Source organism: Syngnathoides biaculeatus, chromosome 7 (genome assembly GCF_019802595.1).
Source record: "Syngnathoides biaculeatus isolate LvHL_M chromosome 7, ASM1980259v1, whole genome shotgun sequence".
Taxonomy (NCBI): Eukaryota; Metazoa; Chordata; class Actinopteri; order Syngnathiformes; family Syngnathidae; genus Syngnathoides; species Syngnathoides biaculeatus.
In genome coordinates, this window is record NC_084646.1 from 32,349,488 (window position 1) to 32,370,318 (window position 20,831).

A 20,831-nucleotide genomic window follows, 5' to 3' on the forward strand; every position below is an offset into this window, starting at 1 on the left:
CCATTCTGCATGACCATTCATCTTAACTAAGTTAAAAAAGGGGGGCTAATTAATTTGAAATAATACAATTTCCAAATATTAGAGCATTTGGAAGAAAAAAGGTACTAATCTGGCATCCGCCCTCATATGGATCGAACATTTCATGCTGCAGGGGAAATTCCATAGACTCCGGCTGTTTTATTGAATGTAATGTTTCTCTTCAACTCTGTTTTCATGGCATTTATTTTCATTTTCAAAATTTTAGATCTCATCGATAAGCACAAGAGTGTCCATGGCAACATGCCGAGGCATCCAGTGGTCTCTACATCATCCAGAGGGAGGAGCCAACTGACATCTGTCATCAATCCACACACCTCTTATGCTCTTCCGAGCCATGGTAGCTGGAGGAAGTGGAACTCTCTCAAAAATAATCCTGTGTCCAACTCTGTGTCCTATGTTTCTAACTGCACTTCAGAACATCATTCAAACATTCAGGTTTCAACTCAGAATGCTTCGATACCCAGCCACACTGATGAAAAAAGTGGTACAGCCAAATTCCCCCCTTTATCATCAGAGATTATTCAACTCAAGGAAGAAGGACAAACAGAAAGTGCTTCCGCAGAGATTGGAAATGTTGCAACAGAAACAATAGACACCTGTAAAAAAGTGGTGGCTGTACCTCAGTCAGACTTGAGAATACAAAGTACGCAACATCAAAGAGTTGAAGAAACTGTTCTACTCCCGGTGGGAAAAGCGAGGGGGCCTTTTGAAAGCCACTTTTCAGCCAAAGCCAGCGCACTGACCCGTGTGTCGGTCATGTCCCATTTCCAGAATCAACATTATTTAAAAACTAAAATCAACAAAATTAAGACCCAATGCCCAGATTACAAAAAGCAGATGGCCCTGGATGTAAGATCGTCACCTCGATCTTCACCTTCTCAGGTGCTACAACAACCTTCCAAAGACCTTCCTTTGTCTCAGTCAAGCCATGCCATAGGCAGGGTATCATTTAAAAAAAAATCCAAATTTACTTGGGTTAAGAATCGTATTTTTGAAGAAATGGAACCCAAACCATATGACTTGGCTACTTCGTCCACAAATGAAGTCACTTCGATACTTGATGCTAAAGCTGGAGTCTTAAATTCAAGCTCCCTCTCATCCCCAGTAAGTAAGCGAACCCCTGCCAAAAAGTCACGCAAACTCAGTCCTGTTATCACAGGGGCAAGGGCATCCAACTACAAATGGGTTTCCTCCTCTGCTGGGGTACAAGCTAGGACTTTTAGAAAGTCACCATCTGCTAAACCTTTGACTAACACTCAGAAAGCTTTGGAAAAAGGAGATGTTACGAAGAAACTCAAATCAAGCTCTTTTAGCTGTACAAAACTGAAAAGGGGATATGCAACTTCCCCTACTAGTTCTTCATTTAGTAGGTATCGCTGGAAGGCTGGTTGTCCCAAGTATTCTGTAGTAGAGACAGCAGGGGAAGCAGGGGCCCACTGTGAATCTACCTTTGTTTGGACCGCAGAAAAAAATAGAGGAAAAAAAGGGATTGTTTTTTCTGCCTTACCCGCCATCCAATCATCCCCCAATTCATTCAAGCTTCACAGCAGGATGAAAATCATCAGGAAGTCGGCTAATAGGTAAGTAGTAATTTCATTTTTTTCTTTTCAACAAAGATGAATAAATTGTACTCATAGGTCAGATTAGTGCAAAGCAAATTTATTTGTATCGCATATTTCATAAAAAAGGTAAGTCAGTGTGCTTTAAGCTTTTAATTAAAAAGAACATTTAACAAATAGCATTTTAAACAGGGGGGGAGTACATTTAAAATTTAAATTGAAAAAAAGGAAATACTCTGAAACGCATGAGGAAAAAAAAATCCTTAACCTGGATTTAAAAACATAAACACTTGGGGGTGATGTCACCTTTCTTGGCAACTTTGCAGCATTACAGCAAAAGGCTGCTTCACCAAGTTTGCTTTGGACTTCACTATTTGACCTAAGTCTGTTGATCTCAGAGCCCAATTTGGTGTGTATTCAATAAGCATTTCTTTCATGCATTCAGGACGTAAACCATTTAGTGATTGATAGACCAGGAACAGAACTTTAAAAGCTATCTTAAAGCTGACTGGAAGCCACCATAAAGACTTTAGAATCAGACATAGATACTCTGACCTCTTTGTTCTGGTTGTAACCCGAGCTCCGTCATTCTGAATGAGCTGCAGCTGTTCAATGTTCGTTTTGGGAGTCCAGTCAGAAGACCATTACAATAGTCCAGTCTAGTTGAGATAAAAGCATGGAAGAGCTTCTCCTGGTCTGCTTCACACATGTAAGCCTTCACTCAGGATATGTTCTTCAAATGGTAAAAGGCACTTTTATTAATTGATTTGATATGACTATTGAAAGTCAGATCAGAATCCATCAGAACAACAACACGGTTGGTTCACCTTGTTTGAAGAAAATTTTGGCTCATCCAGTTATATATCTACTTCAGACTGTGAGACAACACTTCAATTGAACTGGAGTCATCTAGAAACACTGCTAAATATAACTCCGATCTGTAACTCATGTATGATCCGGCCAAAATAATGTGTTCCAAAAGATTTGTCAATGGACCAATACAATTCAGGTCTTGTTTTTTGAGGAATACTTTGATGAAAAGGAGTCCTCAAAATACTTTTAGTTCCTGACCTGAGACTGATTTCGTCTGGTTTCCTTGGCTATGAATTTGACCCAAAAGTAGCATACAAAGGCTGAACAGGAGGGGTCCAAGAGCTGACACTTGAGGGACCCATAGGTCATTGCCATTTGTTGAGATTGAGCACTTAAACTGATAACAAGTAACTCCTTTCCAACCTGTTCAGCAGTATGTTATGATCCCCCCGTATCAAAAGCTGCACTGATATCCAGCAAAACCAAAATTGACACTTTTCCTGGGTCATTATTCAACCTTACATCATTCAGTATTTTGATCAAGAGCAGATTCAGTACTGTGCTAAGTTCGGAAATGTGATTTGAATTTTTTTTTTTAAATTCAAGAAACTGCTGAGTTTAAAAAATAATTTTCTCAACAATCTTGGCTATGAAAAGGGGAGTCGAGATGGGTCTATAGCTCAGTAACATGGAAGCCATGGAAGTTTGTCAGAAAAGGCTTAACACCAGCTACATTATGAGCTTTAGGAAACCCGCCAGACAAATCAGCAGGTACTAACAACACTAGTTTTGAAAAGGTCAGATGATTTTGAGTTAAGACAGCTTGTTGATGGTTTTAGTACAAAAATGGTCAGAAATGGCCTTCCTTAATGTCAAATGATAGAATTCCAACATCCATAGGGATGACCATGTCTAAGGTGTGACCTTGACTGTAAGTTGAACTCTTAACATGTTGAGAGAGCTCAAATGTGTCTAGTATGGCAGAGTTCTTTTGAATATTTATATTTGGACATTTTTTGGCATTTTAGGTTTTCGAGGGGAAATTGTCCAAGAGTTCATCAACTGTCTCAGCATTCACAGTGTGTGGCACAGCTACAGTCTCCATAAACTTTGTGGCAGTACTCTCATTTTCACTGCCTTGTGAAAGTATTCAGCCCCCCCACTCTCCTTGAACTTTTAAACCTTTCGCCACATTTCAGGCTTTAAACAAGAATCAACAAGTGGGACACAATTGTGAAGTGGAACAAAATGTATTGGATATTTTATACTTTTTTAATAATTAAAAAACTGAAAAGTGGGCGTGCAATATTATTTGGCCCCTTTACTTAAAGTGCAGCAAACTCACTCCAGAAGTTCAGTGAGGATCTCTGAATGATCCAATGTTGACTGATCATAAATAGAATCCACCTGTGTGTAAGCAAGTCTCCGTATAAATGCACCTCTGTGGTGATAGTTCTCTTTAAAGTGCAGAGAACATCATGAAGACCAAGGAACACACCAAGCACATCTGAGATACTATTGTGGAGAAGTTTTAAGCCGGATTTGGATGCAAAAAGATTTCCCAAACTTTAAACATCTTAAGGAGCATATTGAAATGGAAGGAGTATCAGACCAATGTAAATGTACCAAGACCGAGCCGTCCTCTAAAGTTTCACCTCAAACAAGGAGAAGACTGATCAGAGATGCAGCCAAGAGGCCCGTGATCACTCTGGATCCACTGCAGAGATCGACAACTGAGGTGGGAGAGTCTTTCCACAGGAAAAGAATCAGTCATACACTGCATAAATCTGGCCTTGCTGGAAGAGTGGCAAGAAGAAAGCCATTTCTCAAAGATATCAATAGAAAGTCTTATTTAACGTTTGCCACAAGCCACCTGGGAGATACACAAAACATGTGGAAGAAGGTGCTCTGGTCAGATAAAACCAAAATCGAACTTTTTGGCCACAATGCAAAACGATGTTTGGCGTAAAAGCAACACAGCTCATCCCCTTAAACACACCATACCCACTGTCAACCATGATGATAGCAGCCTCATGGTTTGGTGTGGCCTTGCCAGTCTCCAGACCTAAACCCAATAGAAAATCTTTGGAGGGAGCTGAAACTCCGTGTTTCTCACCAACAGCCCAGAAACTTGTCTGATCTAGAGTCTTTGAGGGTCAGAATTATTGCTGGTAGAGAGATGTTCAAATACTTATTTGCAGCTGTATAACACAAATACATTTTTAAAAAATCATGCATTGTGATTTCTGGATTTTTCTTTTTAGATTATCTCTCTCACAGTAGGCATGCAACTACGATGAAAATTTTCAGACGATGTGATTTCTAAGTGGGAGAATTTGCAATATAGCAGGGTGCTCAAATATTTTTTTGTTCACTGTACATGTTGTAATATCATTTCTCCTGTCGGAAAGTTGTCTGTTCCTTTCTCATGAACAGGAACCTCATCACTCTGGCCATTTTTGGAATGTACGAAAGATCGAGATTCCGCATCTGCTGGTTCGATGTCAACCTCTTGTGCAGAAGATGCTTCCTGCGATATCTGTAATTAATGTAGAAAAGTAAGCTTCAAAGTTAATAAAATAAGAAAAATATATAGATAAAGCACTATTTTAAGGTGAAATGATAAGGTGAAAACAAGTCTCCACAGCGCAACTTCATTTCATTCATTCATCAGCCCTTGCTTCATATTTAGGATGAGGTTTTAAAGCAGTATATGTCGATAAAATCTCCGTACGACAATCTGGTACAAAGGAAAGAGTTTAATTCACTTATCTAATTCAAAGTATTACGGATACTGTTTTCTCCCACATAAATCCACACGATGCTGGTAACTGTCGCAGTTTTTGCTTATTTGACAACCACATTACCTAAAGAAGTATACATTCAAATTTACGAGTAAGAGAATTTACATTGGTTTGCTATTTGAAACTATTCTCTGAGTAAGTAATAATGATGTAATACTTCTTGTTTTATTATGTAGTATTTTATTAAAATTAAAAACCCTGCACACATCAGAACATAAGCTTGCCTGCAGTTGTCAATAGCCATAAATACTTCCTTGTGATGTTGTTTGTTTGGGGCGGGGTCACGTTTTCCCCAACCGCATACAGTATGCTGCTTTAATCCGACCACGTCAACAGTGTTCAAAGTTTTCAGGAAACAAAACATACCTCTGCACCTTGTCTTTTAAAAAAAGCTCTTCTCAGTCTTGGTACTTTGGGGGAAAAAAATCCCGCTCTTTTTTTTCACATACCTTACCTAGTTTTATGAAGCTTTGCTCTTTGGGAAAATAATGTAAACTGTGACCCCGAATAGTTCAAACTACTACAAAACGGAACCACACACTTCTTCAGCATTGTTATCGATTGATATTAGCTTACAATCACTGAGGAATTCTCAAAACAAACGTTTTTTTTCTTCAGCATCAACAAACAGTGCGGTGAGCGATAATGCCATTTCACAAATGCACACGTCAGAGGCAAAACAACACAGAAGGTAATGTTTGCTATGTCTGCAAAACTGGGTCAAAGCTCAGGTATTTTAATTCGTAAATACTTCAATTTTTTTGGTAAAAACATCGAACAAGATGTGTATTTTATGGGACAGTTAAACATATATTTTTGTCTAGATAAGATAACTTGTGATCGAAAATTTATGTTCCGTACACTTTAATGGATAGATTGTCTGAATTTGTGAATAAAAAAAAAAATATACAAAGATGTTCAGATAGTCATATCCTTAATGTCAATTGATAAGAATTTTAACATCCTGAGAGAGGACGAGGACGAGGTCTAAGATGTGACCTTAAGTGTGAGTTGGACTCTTAATATCTTAAGAGGTCAAATGTGTCTAGTATGGCAGAAAGTTATCTGGAGGTTTTTTCCATGTTATTGCCAACATGAATGTTAAAGTCTCCCGTGATAATAAAATAGGACAAAGTCAGTACAAATAACTGACAGCAGCTCTGAAAAAAATCTTCCATTGATTTTCTTTTCAACAGGTATCTTGGTCACTTTTGAGTCATCTTTAACTCAGAAATGAAGACAATAATCGGAATCAGAATCAGTTTTAATGGCCAAGTATTTAACACCATACAGGGTGAAGAGCTAAAATCATCCAGTATAGTTTCTTGAAAAAAAAAAAAAAATAAAAGCAATACCTTTTTTCTGATTTGACACTTGTTCATAAAATAAAAATTTGTGGGTGTTTTCACATTAAAAATGCTACTACAGCTACTTCCTGTTAACCACGTTTCATTTAATAACAATAGGTCCAGATTATAGGTTGTAATGATGTCATTAATCAACATAGATTTATTACTCATCATGGTGACATTTAGTTAAAACCCTTTAAAAAATAAGGAGGATGCACTCATTACGAGTTTCCTTGCATGCAAGGAGAACGGAAAAGAACTGCACCCCACAAGTCTCAACCATGGTCGAAAGTAGTTCTCCCCGACTCCTTTCTTTTGTCTGCATTCACAATTCCAACATCCCCAATGGGGGAGGGCAGAAGTATTGTTTCCTTGATTTACTATGTGTCATGCAAGTAAGCAGTAACTGCTTCGTATGTCATTTTGGAAAATGTAAGTGTGTGTGTGAGCGGAGATCTGTTTCCTGTTGAATTGCTAAATAAAGCTCTATAACAACACATTTCTTCATTGGAGCCAAGCACTTTCTTCATAGCACAGCAAATGTATATCTATATTTACAATAAACAGTTGCCACCTGTTTGTCCTACATCTGATCCAAAAACATCATCAAAAAGACCTCCTAAAAACGCTCTTTTCATTTAAATCTTTAACTTGTGAACAAAAATAGAATTCATTTCCCTAAATGTGACAAGGTTCACGAAAAGGGCTTGTGGGGGCATTACATAATCATCATCCTGGTCGTCAGGGTTGTTAAAGTCATAAGTATTGTTGAGTTGTTCATGGGTACATCTCATTGAACTTGGAATTTTTAGGGGCTTTAGCGTTTGAACTTAGCCAGTTGAGCAATGTGCGAATGCAGGGAAGACAACATCCACACAATGTAAGAATAGGTGAAAATAGAGCTATAGAAACCAGGATGGGAAAAAAAAATTCTTGTATTTACCAAATGTTTTGTCCCCCGACTCAGACCAGCCATAGGCATTCACTCCAGAAAGCTCCTTCATCTTGAGATTCTGGGGGTGCAGGCCTTCAATGGCCCTTGTGAGGGACCCATCAAGAGCTGTATTATTCGGAATCAATGCACAGCACAGGTCACCAAACATTGCACAGACGCCACCCTTCTCATCCAGGAGCATGTCGACCACTATGCAGTTCTGAAAATCCATGAGTGATGTAGCGGCCAATTGTTCTTTCATGGCAGCAAAGCCTGATTCAGTATAATTACCCATTTTCAGTACATTATAGTGGATTTAGTTGATTCAATCTAGATTTCAATTGGGTGTAATCCATATAAAGAGATTCCCACCCCACACCAATTTGGTCCACCAGTTTATATATATATATATATATATATATATATATATATATATATATATATATATATAGTATGGTATCGCATCAATGTATGTCAGGTTCCCATCTTTCCAGGAAGCCCGCCTTTTTCTGGAAAGGAGGAAGTGGGGGTTGTATGCGGAAGCTGCCAAATTGATGTCCATTGATGTCGATGGGAAGATAAACACAGGCAACAGTAGTGACATAAGTGCGCAAACATCAGAAGTGTCTTTTAACGAGGCATATAACTTGTTACCGCCGCACCACCACACATCACTGCGAGGGAGTAGTGGCTCTGTTTGGCACACAATTGCTTCTCACCATGTTGAGTTAAGCGCTCATACTCTTTTTGCCCTACCTGTACATTTAACACAAGTGAAGTTAGCCATTGCAATATTTGTAGAAAAAACTGTTTTCTCTTTGGTAGCTTTGGTTACAGGATACACAGTATTTCATAAAGAACAAGGTTGGTTTGGAGTCACTTTAGTCATTACTTCTAGGAGGCAATTTAATGGAATTTGTGCTGTAATTATTCTTAACAGAGGCCTTGGGCCCATACACGAAACAGAGCTATAGTTTGCTGCTTTGGCAGCAGCTTCCATTAATAATAGCCAATTGTTACTAAGTTATGTAACTCCAGTGACCGTTAAGGATTTATCAACGGTCAAGTTCTTTTTTTGTTTTATCAAGATTCAAGATGTGCGGTTAGTAGGGACTTCAACAGCTTCTTCGGTGTCCTTAAGAGCAAATGATATGCAAACTGACAGTATGGAGAGGGTCTCGTCCATGAGCAAATTCCTGTATTATTGCATTTTGTATTGTTACTTAGCATAGTTGGCAAGGATATCATACCGACGACCTTCCACACAGACCATGCGTACAGGTAAACAATCTTCATCAAAAGAATGGCCACATAACATCCGACTGTTCCTTATCCAAATTGGAATGGTCATGTCTGCCGAGAACCCCTAAATAGGTCAGGTGTTTTTAAACCTTCACTGGTGTCAGGTGTTTTCAGATAATATAAATCTGCACCCTCCGTATGTCAGACTGAGTCATCTGGCCTTGCGGGTATCTCGACTGAGATGACTCTTTTGTAATGTATGATGTTGTTGGAGGCAGTGGTTCACCTAGGGTAACTATACTGACTTCCCCCTTAACAGGGTGACAATTACTTTCTGTTTGAGGTAATTCTCAAGCTTCTACCACAAGTGGCGGAGAATTCTTACCTCTGCATCCTCAAACATTTGTCACCCAATTTCCTCTTCAGGTGAGGTAGCGAACCTCCACTCACACTTTGACACATGCACACGTTTCACGGAGCTCAAGTACGAACAGGACACACGTTGCCCCTTTTCTCAGTTTTATAGACTAATTTGGCAACTCGACAGGGACTAGTATTCGCGAGGTTTGGTTCTGCCACTGTCACCCAGACGCGCATTCACTTATTCCTCAGTCCCGGAAAGGGTCTCAAGTGCCGTGGCCACGGTCTTTTATCTGGACGGCGACTCAGCCCCTGGAAAGCTCAGGTATCCTGAGATCCTGATCGAAGGAGCAAGTAAATGTCAGGTTTACCAATTAGACCTTCATTAAACTGGACAAAAAGGAAGCAAAGACACCATTTCAAGTCTCGTGAGGAGAGATGAGAGAAACTGTCTTGTACAATTTACCACTGCACTCTCTGATTATCCTCTCTTTAGCACTTCTATTTATTTAGTTTCAAAACTCCCCTTATTTACATGGATGTCATAAAAGGGAGACAGGCGAGCAAAACATAGTTGGAATCAATGTGTACTTGTTTGTTTGTGCGTGTGTTAATGTGTGTGAAAGATTGCTGAGTACATGAGTCCTCATCATTTCTTTAAGAGGCAACATGTGCTCCCGGTTCAAACAGTTCTGATTGTTAGATGTTTTTGTTCTTGTGCTAGCTCCTGCTAGGCGCCTGCCACGTTATCTAGAGGAGAGCTAAGCATTTCTTTATTGGACGCAAGTGTATGATAATTATATTCAAAATTATTCCTACAGATGTGTATCCACGTTTTTCTTTCTGCAATTTTTACGGTTGTTGGTGTAGTCGGCAACACTTGATAGGGACCTTCCTACTTCAGAGAATGCCAGTGCTTGCTTTTAATGATTCGGATCAGAACCCAGTCTCCCAGGACAACCCATTCATCCTGTTGAGAAGATGCACAATTTTCCTCTGGTAATTTTGGTTCATTAATTTTTTTCGAGAGTGTTCCACATGTAATCAACTAAATTAGCCTCATTATCTTAATTCCTATTGTGTAGAAAATATCGGGAATTTGTATGGCCTCCCAAACAGTGTTTTAAATGGAAAGAGGGAGATGTTGTGCTTATAATGTTGATGTATATTTTCACCAGATCTACACATTGTGTCCATGGTCTGTGTTTCTTTCATACAATTCTTTGACATTTTTTTTTTTATCGTTCCATTCATTCGCTCCACTAGCCCTGTACTTGGTGGATGAAGGAACAATGGTGTTTCATGCTATTTGTGGCTTACATTATCAAGAATTCTATTTACAAAATGTGTGCCATTGTCGCTATATATGGTTTCAGGAATGCCATTGTCTTGGTAAAATGTCTTGTTAGCGCATCAGGTTGTTTGGTTGGAAATATCTCCACCCATTTTGAAAAAGCGTGAATAATAACTAAACAATATTGTTTCCCTTGACTTTTTTTCAGTTCTATGAAATATGTGTGTTCTCTGGAATGGATATGTTGGTTGAGAAAACTGACCTCATTTTGGGCGCGAATTGCCCTGTGAATTATGTCGAGTGCAAATTCAACAAGCTCTACAGAAATTCCTTGAATATAACTTAAAGCCATCAGCGGTATAGTGTCCTTGTACCAAAGATGCCACCCCCCCCCTGTTGAGACATTAGACTTCCCATCGCTCAATATTGCAGCCCACTTAAAAAGATTTTTTGGTAGAATAGGCTTGTTATCTGTGCTGACATTCCTTTTCGCAATATTGTGCCTTTGTTTTGCCACATTTTTTGTTCCTGAATTGGACTTTGTTGTATATCAAGTAGAATGTCATTTTGTAAAATATTATCTTGTGATACACTCAGCTGTTCCTAAAAAGGGTTTGTTAGCCACTTCCTTAGCTGTTTTGTTTTGCGACATAGGGAAAAGGTAAAGGTGGTGAAGGCTAAACAAGAGGCATGTGACGACATGTACACCAGGTTGGACACACAAGAAGGAGAGAAGGATCTCTACAGGTTGGCCAGACAGAGGGATAGAGATAGGAAGGATGTGAAGCAGGTAACTGTGATTAAGGATAGAGATGGAAATGTGTTGATTGGTGCTAGTATATGCTAAATAGATGGAAAGAATACTTTGCGAAGTTGATGAATGAATTGAATGCCAATAGATGAACTGTGGTACTGCATGCGTAATTCTGGTGTGGCAGAAAAATATGTCAGAATAGTACAGGACAGTGGTGAGGTGTCCCGTAGGTGTGACAGAAGTGTTTAAGGTGGAGGTGGGACTGCATCAGGGATCAGCTCTGAGCCGCTTCCTGTTTGCTGTGGTATTGGATAGGCTGACAGATGAGGTTAGACTGGAATCCCCTTGGACCATGATGTTTGCAAATGATCATGTGATCTGCAGTGAAAGCTGGGAGCTGGTGAAGGAACAATTAGAAAGATGGAGGCAGGTACTGGAAAGGAGAGGAATGAAGATTAGCCCAAGTAAAAGTACATATTTGCATGAACAAGAGGGGGTGAAGGGGATTCAGGTGAGGCTCCAGGGAGAATAGATAGTGAGGGTGGATTACTTCAAATACCTGAGGTCAACAATCCAGAGCAATGGTGAGTGTGGTAAGGAAGTGGTGAAAGGCAAAGTTTGTAAAACAGTCGGCCATGATGTTCAGATTAGAGACGGCAGCACTGAAGAGAAAGCAGAGCTGGAGGTGGCATAAATGAAGATGTTGAGGTTCTCTCTAGGAGTGAGCACGTTGGATTGGATTAGATATGAGCTCATTAGAGGGACAGCCAAAGTTGGATGTTTTCGAGACAAGGTTCAAGAAAGCAGACTTCGATTGTTTGGACATGTCCAGAGGTGAGAGAGTGAGTATATTGGTAGAAGGGGGCTGAGGATGGAGCTGCCAGGGAAAAGAGCGAGAGGAAGACCAAAGAGAAGGTTGATGGAAGTTGTGAGGGAAGATATGGGGCAGTTGGTGTTAGAGAGGAAGACGCAGGAGATAGGCTTAGATGGTGAAAGATGACACGCTGTGGCGACCCCTAACGGGACAAGCCGCAAGGAAAAGAACTCTACCATAAAATACATGTTGTTTGATCTTTTCACCGAAATATATTAGTATTTATGAATAAAAATAACCAAACTTTGATCGATTTTGCTGGACATGGCAGAATGCCTCCTTCCGGGGTTTTTTCCTCTGACGTCACACCTCGGCGACTTATGTTCGTGGACTTGGATAATCGCTTGCACCATTTCTTGAATTCCTCAGTGATTTTAAGCTGAGGTCAGTCTGTAACAATGGTGACAAAATGTGTGGTTCAGTTTTGTAGTAATTGGAATTATTCTGGTCACAGTTTATAGTTTCCCAAGGATCCAAGCCTCAGAAGACAGTGGGTCAGGTTCCTGTAAATGAAGAGGGTAAATTTTTCTAAACTGAGAAGACCTTTTGTTAAAAGACGTTGCAGAGGTACAGTGTCTTGTAAGTATTCGGCCCCCTTAAACTTTCAACCCTTCGCCACATTTTAGGTTTCAAACATAAAGATTAAAATTTTTTTTTGTCAAGAATCAACAACAAGTGGGACACAATCGTGAAGTGGAATGAAATTTATTGGGTATTTTAAACTTTCTTAACAAAAACTTAAAAAGTGGGGCGTGCCAGATTATTTGGTCCCCTTGTATTAATATTTTAGAGTGCAACCTTTTGCTACAATCTCTGATCAGTCTTCTCCGTATTAGAGGTGAAAGTTTAGAGTGACGGCCAGGTCTTGGTGGATTTGCAGTAGTCTGATACTCCGTCCATTTAGATATGATTGCTTGCACAGTGCTCCTTGAGATGTTTAAAGCTTGGGAAATCTTTTTGTATCCAAATCCGCCTTTAAGCTTCTCCCCAACAGTGTTTGTTGTTGATGGTTCTTCGGGCGGAATGTTGCGGAGTCTGAGCTCGCTCCGGGGCTTGGCGGTGAGCAAGTTTGGTGTGGAGCGAGCTTACGGCTCCGCTGGTCGGCAGAGCTCAGCTCACAATTCTAATGCGCGGCGGAGCGAGCTCGTCAGACTCTTTGTCATTGCGCCAGAATAACCATCCGAATATTCAACATTATTTACAGCCAGATCTTTATAGAAGTATTCCTCCATCTTCCCGATCAAATGACACAGCTATTACTTCATCAGAGGAGGATGAATCCGAGAAATCAGCGCTGGGCATAATGGTGTCCCATGTAATTGAGCGTTTGAAATGGCACATAACATGTCACATCTGTGCAAGTAGGTTTGTTGATATTGTTGAAATTGTTGATAAAAATCTTCTCAAAACACTATCAATTGAGAGATTGAACATCACATTATCAAGACGGAGTACATATTGCATGACCTATTCGATACATTGTTATTCCAAACCACCAGAATTTCCCTTTAAGTATTACATACTAGTCACTCCCAGAAATTTTTCAAAAAGCTAAACAATGTAAATTCTCTAAATCGCAAATTTGATTGTATACTTCCTTGGGAAACTTAGCTGTCAAGTAAGCAAAAACTGCGACAGTTACTGGCATCGTGTGGATTGATGTGGGAGAAAATAGCATTCGTAATACTATGAATTATCCATCCATCCATTTTTTTAGCCGCTTATCCTCACAAGAGTCGCAGGGAGTGCTGGAGCCTATCCTACCTGTCAATTGGCAGGAGGCGGGGTACACCCTGAACTGGTTGCCAACCAATTGCAGGGAACATTGAGACAAATAGCTGCACTCACAATCATACCTAGGGGCAATTTAGGGTGTCCAATTAATGTTGCATGTTTTTAGGATGTGGGAGGAAACCGGAGTGCCCGGAGAAAAGCCACGCAGGCACAGCGAGAACATGCAAACTCCACACAGGCGGGTCCGGGATTGAACCCGTGACCTCAAAACTGAGGCCAACACTTTCCAGCTGCTCCACTGTGCCACCTACTTTGAATTAGATCAGTGAATTAAACTCTTTCCTTTATCACATTGTCATATGGAGTTTTTATTGACATATGCTACTTTAAAACCTCATCCAAAGTATGAAGCAAGGGCTGATTGAACTGAATTTGTGCTCTCTAGGAGATCCGTTTTCACGTCATCAAAAATAATTTGTGCACCATGAAATTGATCGAAATAAACCTGTTTTATCTGTATATTTTTTATTTTATTAACTGAACATTTCTTTTCTACATCAATTGCAGATGTTGCAGAAAGCATCTTCTACACGAGGGGTTGACATTGAACCATCAGATGCTTAATCTCCATGCTCCATGTACATTCCAAAAATTGCCAGACTGATGACGTGCCTGTTCATGAGGAAGGAACACAGATATCTTTCTGACAGCAGATAGGATACAGACATGTATTTCAACCTCAGGTGGTCTCAAGATGCTCATATTGAAAGACCAAATAAGCATTCAGGGCAAATGTTATGAGAGAAACATATTTATACACAATGTAAGTAATACAGTTCAGTAAAAATTCTCAGATTTTAGTTCTGTGGTGTATGTTCATTTCAAATAAAAACATATACATCGTTTACACAAACATATTCAGGATGTTGACCGTTGAAATCCTGTTTGCTCTTAGGCATCTGTCACGCATGTCAATGTATGTTGGTTCACGTCTTTCCAGGAAGCTCGCCTTCTTCTGGAGAGGAGGGAGGGGTGGTTGATTGCGTAAGGTGCCAATCTAATATCCCTTGCTGTTGATGGGAAGATAAACACAGGCAACACTAGCGACACAAGTGCACAAACACCTGAAGTGCCTTTCAAAGAGCCATAGAACTTGTTACCACTGCACCACCACAACACGTCACAATGTGGCAGTAGTAGCTCTGTTTGGCGCACAATTCTCTTGCTCCATGTTGAGTTGAGTGTTCCTACTCTGTTAACAGTACGTGTAAATTGAACACAAGTGAAATTTGCCATTGCAGTGTTTGTAGAAAAAAATGTTTTTTTCTTTGATAGCTTTAGTGACAGGATGCACGGTATTTCATAATGAACAATGTTTGTTTGGAGTCACTTTAGTCATTACTTCCAGAAGGCAATTTAATGGAATTTGGGCTGGAGTTACTCTTAACAGGGCCTTGGCCCCATACACAAAACACAGCTATAGTTTGCTGCTTTGGCAGCAGCTTCCATTAGCAACAGCCAATTATTAATAAGTTGTGTCACCCATTTATAGCACAGCAAATGTATGATAACTGTATTTGCAATTATTCTTACAATTCATAAGCACTCAAGTTCCACAGGTAGTCTTTTACAGCAGAATTATTGCAAACATACCTTTTGTTTTACTATCCATAAATATTCTCTACAGTCTCAAGTTAGATGGTGTAATTCAACAAATGTTCTCATGATAATTTCATGACCATCATTTAAAAACAATCTGCATTTTGTCCACCAGTAATTTCACTGTGATTCTAATTTCGTCTTATTTTCGTCCAAGCGGAAGCAGATCAATGAAGGGAGGCCTATCACCAGCTGCAAAACACTCCACAAGGAGCCCCATACACAGCCAGATGAGGACTCCGATAGGAGCTCAAAGGACTCATACCAGGGAGCTTGTTGCTTTTGGGAGACACAAATTGAGACGACTTTCTCCTACTTCATCGAGAACAAGTAAGTAATACACCCAGTCATGTGTCCCCATACCACATATTTTTCTTTGGACAAATACTATGGATATGCCATAATCATTTTGTCCACTGAGATTTCAACATTTTGTGACTTGTGCTATTTTTAGAACATGCCTCGTGGGCGCCTTAAGTGTTCCCGCCGAGTAAACATGCGCCCACAGGCAGCACGCGTTCATGACCCCTGATCTACACTGTACAGCAAATTTAAGACAGAGCCATGCGTGGCGAGAAATGTGCACTTTTGCCTCAAAGTAGGTGGTTTTGATGCATTTAATATTTATTTACATCAATAAGTGATGTATATAAATAGGAAATGGGCTCAGCAGATTCTGACTTATATGTACACACCACTTCAGCAAAAACAATTGTAAAGTGTCAGCTGTATGGTATGGCCAGAAGCTTTTTTCTTTCTCCAGTTGAGGGCAGCAGATCTTGCGTTATGTTGCTCGGAGTCTCTGGAGAGGTTAACAGGACTAAAGGGAAGAAGGTTAATTGTTTGGGGTCTTCAGCCTTGAGGGTGAACAAGTGCAGATAGCAGATAATTTAAAGGCGAAGGCAGTCAGTGCCACTGCTATCATGGCTTGGCACTGCTCTCCTTGCAGTTGATAAAAAGGAGCTAATGCATAATTATCATTTTGGAAATTGGATTGTATTAACAAACTGGAGAATATAGACTTAACCTAATTGAAAGCAATCATTGTTTTTACAGTCCTCAACCCCATCCCGTTGCCCCTCTAACCCTCCGGTCAATCATTGTGTGCCCTACACGTCTCCTGCCCATATTGGCATAATCTTCCATAGTCAGTGGAGTTAGGAGACATTAAAAAAAGCCATCACTATTAACATTAAGTTTTATTTGTCCCAATGGCTCTTGTGTCTTATCAGTGTGGTTTCTGATTCTTTAATCCAACTTTATCCATCCTGGAACCCTCTTTCACTCTTCTCCTAACCCACTCTATCTTCATTGATTGTTGCTACTTTTTTGTCGTGTGACACCTAATTAGCCTGAAGAGGGAACACATGCGTTTCTAATTAAAGATGGGGAATTCAGAATTCAAGACATATAAAAAGGTGGTGCTGGGGTGAGTGAAGACGAAGATAGAATGAGGAATTCTGGTTGTTGCTGTCTGTGTCTTTGATAAGAGCAGCTAATAAAAAGCAAATTGAATTACTAATGATGGGAAACAGACTCCACATAGATGAGCCCATTAAAAACAAAAAAACATCCTTATGACCACTCACACAAGCATAATGCACAGTCGCACATAAACAGTGTCTTTATCCTTTGTCCTGGATGACTGCCTTTGGCTTTTCTTCAATACGTCTTTGGGACTGTTTCCTGAGATGCTTAGCTTTTTAATTTAAGCAAATAACTATACATCAACTGTACAGGATATATACTCAAGTCAGCAGTTAAGTTGTGATAAGTCAAGGTGTGCATATGCTCTTAAATAGGCTGCGTATAGCCATCAAACATAGATTATCTATGAAAGCAATGCACAAGAACTGCTGAGCTAAACATCATGAAACCCTTGTGACAGATTTTGGGCACCATTAAATATTGCATTCTGGTACCTTTCACTCTTGACAATAGTTCGAGATGCAGAGTCTTTATTGTTTATGGCTCCTCTCTTTAGGTTTTTCCAGTGTCTTTGAAATCATTTTACACTGAACTGCAGACCTTTAACTTTTTTGTCTGCACTGTATGGACTTTTAGGTTAATGAGTTATACAGATTTTCTGCAATTATTTTCAAATTAATAAAAAGGCTTCCGGTCCTCCGTCCTGGTGGGAGCGAATACGAGTAGGCTCTGGCAAACTCGATCGCTACAATAAATAAATCCTGTTGAATTTGGAGTGAATATTGTGAACACTCGACGTCGGACGCTCCTGGTGACGACTTTAGTGGAGTAAGAATCATTCTGTGAAATCTAAGTAACCAAATTAGAGCCGTATTTCGTTCACGTTTTGAAGCAATGCGGCCTACCTTAGCCTAGCCCCGTTTGCTAGCAAGTAGACGCTGTTGGTTGGCTTACAACGTGATTCGTTTGTGATCCTAGCCCCGCCTGCTAACAACTAGATTTTGTTGGTTGGCTTACAATCCGACGTGTTTTGTGATCAAACCGTTAACGTTTAAGAGGCACCGAACGCGATTAACAGCATAATCTTGTTCAACCAACATGACTTGTACAACGAGGATCGTGAGGATGGCTCAACAATCTACAACTACTGGAGGGAGAGCCATTGGTTTGAATCTCTTTCATCCCAATGTCCTTTAAATCGACATATCCTTTACATTTTTTTTAAACTTTTAATTTTAATTTTTGACACTCGAACCTTCTTATCCACATACCCTTTTAACTTTAACATAGACGAGGTAGTTTGTGAATTGTTACTCATGTGGTGACTTTATTTGACTGCTTCTATTTGTACTTTAACATAGATTAAGTTAAGATGTGAATTGTGTACCCTATGTGTTCACTTTGATTATTTGACTGCTTGTTTGACTATCTGCAGCCCTTTGAAGAACACAATATTACGCGACCTGTAAAACTGTGCAAAAACATATACAGTGAAGAAAATAACTATTTGAACACCCTTCTATATTGCTAGTTCTCCCACTTGGAAATCATGGAGGGGTCTGAAATTTTCATCGTAGGTGCATGTCCACTGTGAGAGAGATAATCTAAAAAGAAAAATCCAGAAATCTCAATTTATGATTTTTTTTTTAACGATTTATTTGTGTGATACAGCTGCAAATAAGTATTTGAACACCTGAGAAAACCGTTAATATTTGTTACAATAGCTTTTGTTTGGAATTACAGAGGTCAACATTGATATGCTTCTTACGAAGCCACTCCTTGGTTTTCTTAGCTGTGTGCTTCGGGTCATTGTTATATCGAAAGACCCAGCCACTCCCATCTTCAGTGCTCTGACTGAGGAAAAGATGTTGTTCCCCAAAATATTACAATAATTGTCCGCGTTCATCCTCTCCTTCATACAGTGCAGTCGTCCTCTCCCGTGTGCAGAAAAACACCTCCAAAGCATGATACTACCACCCCTATGCTTCACAGTAGGGATAGTGTTCTTGGGATGGAACTCATCATTAGTGTTCCTCCAAACACGGTTAGTGGAATTATGACCAAAAAGTTCCATTTTGGTCTCATCTGACCACAAAATTTTCTCCCATGACTTCTCTGTATCATCCAAATGGTCATTGGCAAACTCAAGATGGGCCTTGACATGAGCTGGTTTAAGCAAGGGAACCTTCCGTGGCATGCATGATTTCAAACCCTGACGTCTTAGTGTATTACCAACAGTCACCTTGGAAACGGTGGTCCCACCTCTTTTCAGGTCATTGACCAAGTCCTGTGGTGTAGTCCTGGGCTGATTCCTCACCTTTCTAAGGGTCATTGAGACCCCACGAGGTGATCTCTTGCATGGGGCTCCACTCCAATTGAGATTGAGCATCGTGTTGAGCTTCTTCCAATTTCTAATGATTGCTTGATTGAGAGGACCTTTTTTCACCCAGCAGATTGCCAATTTCTCCGTAGCCCTTTCCAGCCATGTGGAGTCGTACAATTTTGTCTCTGTCTTTGGACAGCTCTTTGGTCTTGGCTATGTTACAAGTTTGAGTCTTACTGATTGTATGGGTTGAACAGGTGTCTTTATGCACCTAAACACCTCACACAGGTGGATCTGATTCAGGATCATACATGGAGTGGAGGTGGACTTTTAAAGGTGGACTTATAGGTCTTTTAGTGTCAGAATTCTAGCTGATATGTTTTCATATACTTATTTGCAGCTGTATCACACAAATAAATCGTGAAAAAAAATCATACACTGTGATTTCTGGATTTTTCTTTTGAGATTATCTCTCTCCCAGTGAACATGCACCTACGATGAAAATTTCAGACCCCTCCATGATTTCTAAGAGGGAGAACTTGCAATATAGCAGGGTGTGCAAATACTTATTTTCTTCACTGTATATGAGCGTTCATCATATGAACTCCATAACGAATAGGTCGTGGCACTGTTACTCTGCAAAGTGTAGGTAGAAATTCAGATAATGTAGGTTGAAGGCAAAAAAGAGGATGAACGTGACTTCGTCAGCAGAAGAAGAATAGAAATGCACAGACCATACAGCTATGTGTAGGGACTTTGAATGTTGGGATGATGACAGGAAAAGCTCAGGAGTTAGTTGACATGATGATTAGGAGGATGGTTGATATATTGTGCCTCCAAGAGAGCAAGTGGAAAGGGAGTAAGGCTAGAGGTTTAGAAGCAGGGCTTAAATTATTTTACCATTGGAGTATATGGGAAGAGAAATTGAGTTATTATTAATAGGGGTTATTCTAAAGAAGATCTGGCTGAGAATGTATTGGAGGTGAAAAGAGTATCAGATCGAGTGATGAGGTTGAAAGGAGGGTATTGTGTATAATATGATTAGCGGCTATGCCCCACAACTTGGATGTGACCTCGAATTGAAAGATAAATTCTGGAAGGAACTTGACGAAGTAGTCCTGTGCATCCCACTCAGAGAGAGTGTTGTGAATGGTGCAGTTTTCAATAGACATGTTCCCGAAGCAAACGGGGGAGATTAAGAAGTGATGGGTAAGTACAGTGTCCAACAAAGGAACATTAAGGGTCAGATGGTGGTGGACTTCACAAAAAGGATAGAATTGGCAGTTGTGAACACTTATTTCCAGAAGAGACAGGAACATAGAGTGACATACAAGAAGAAGCACAAAGGTGGATTATATTTTGTGGAGACGATGTAATTTGAAAGAGGTTACTAACTGTCAGGTAATGGTGGGGGAGAGTCTAGCTTGACAGCATAGGATGGTGGTGTGTAATATGACTCTGGTAGCGGGTAGGAAGATTAAGAAGGCAAAGGTTGAACAGAGAATCAGGTGGTGGAAGTTGAGAAAGGAAAAATGTTGCGTGGCTTTTTGGAAAGAGGTGAGACAGACTCTAGACGGACAGGAAGAGCTCCCAGAAGACTGGAATACTACTGCCAAGGTTTTCAGAGAGGCAGGCAGGAGAGGACTGGGGGTGTCTTCTGGGAGG

At 40.0% G+C, this 20,831-nt stretch overlaps 1 protein-coding gene across 5 annotated transcripts in view; it reads left to right on the plus strand.

The window, feature by feature from the left end:
* zc3h3 (zinc finger CCCH-type containing 3) overlaps positions 1–20,831 on the plus strand; it is a 118,551-nt gene that overhangs the window by 12,509 nt on the left and 85,211 nt on the right. For 4 of the 5 annotated variants that reach the window (XM_061825406.1, XM_061825407.1, XM_061825409.1 and 1 more), the window contains exons 3-4: positions 245–1,619; positions 15,573–15,745. In XM_061825406.1, the coding sequence (XP_061681390.1) occupies positions 245–1,619; positions 15,573–15,745 (1,548 nt within the window). The remainder of the gene's footprint in view (positions 1–244; positions 1,620–15,572; positions 15,746–20,831) is intronic. The other variant, XM_061825410.1, reaches the window with a different exon arrangement.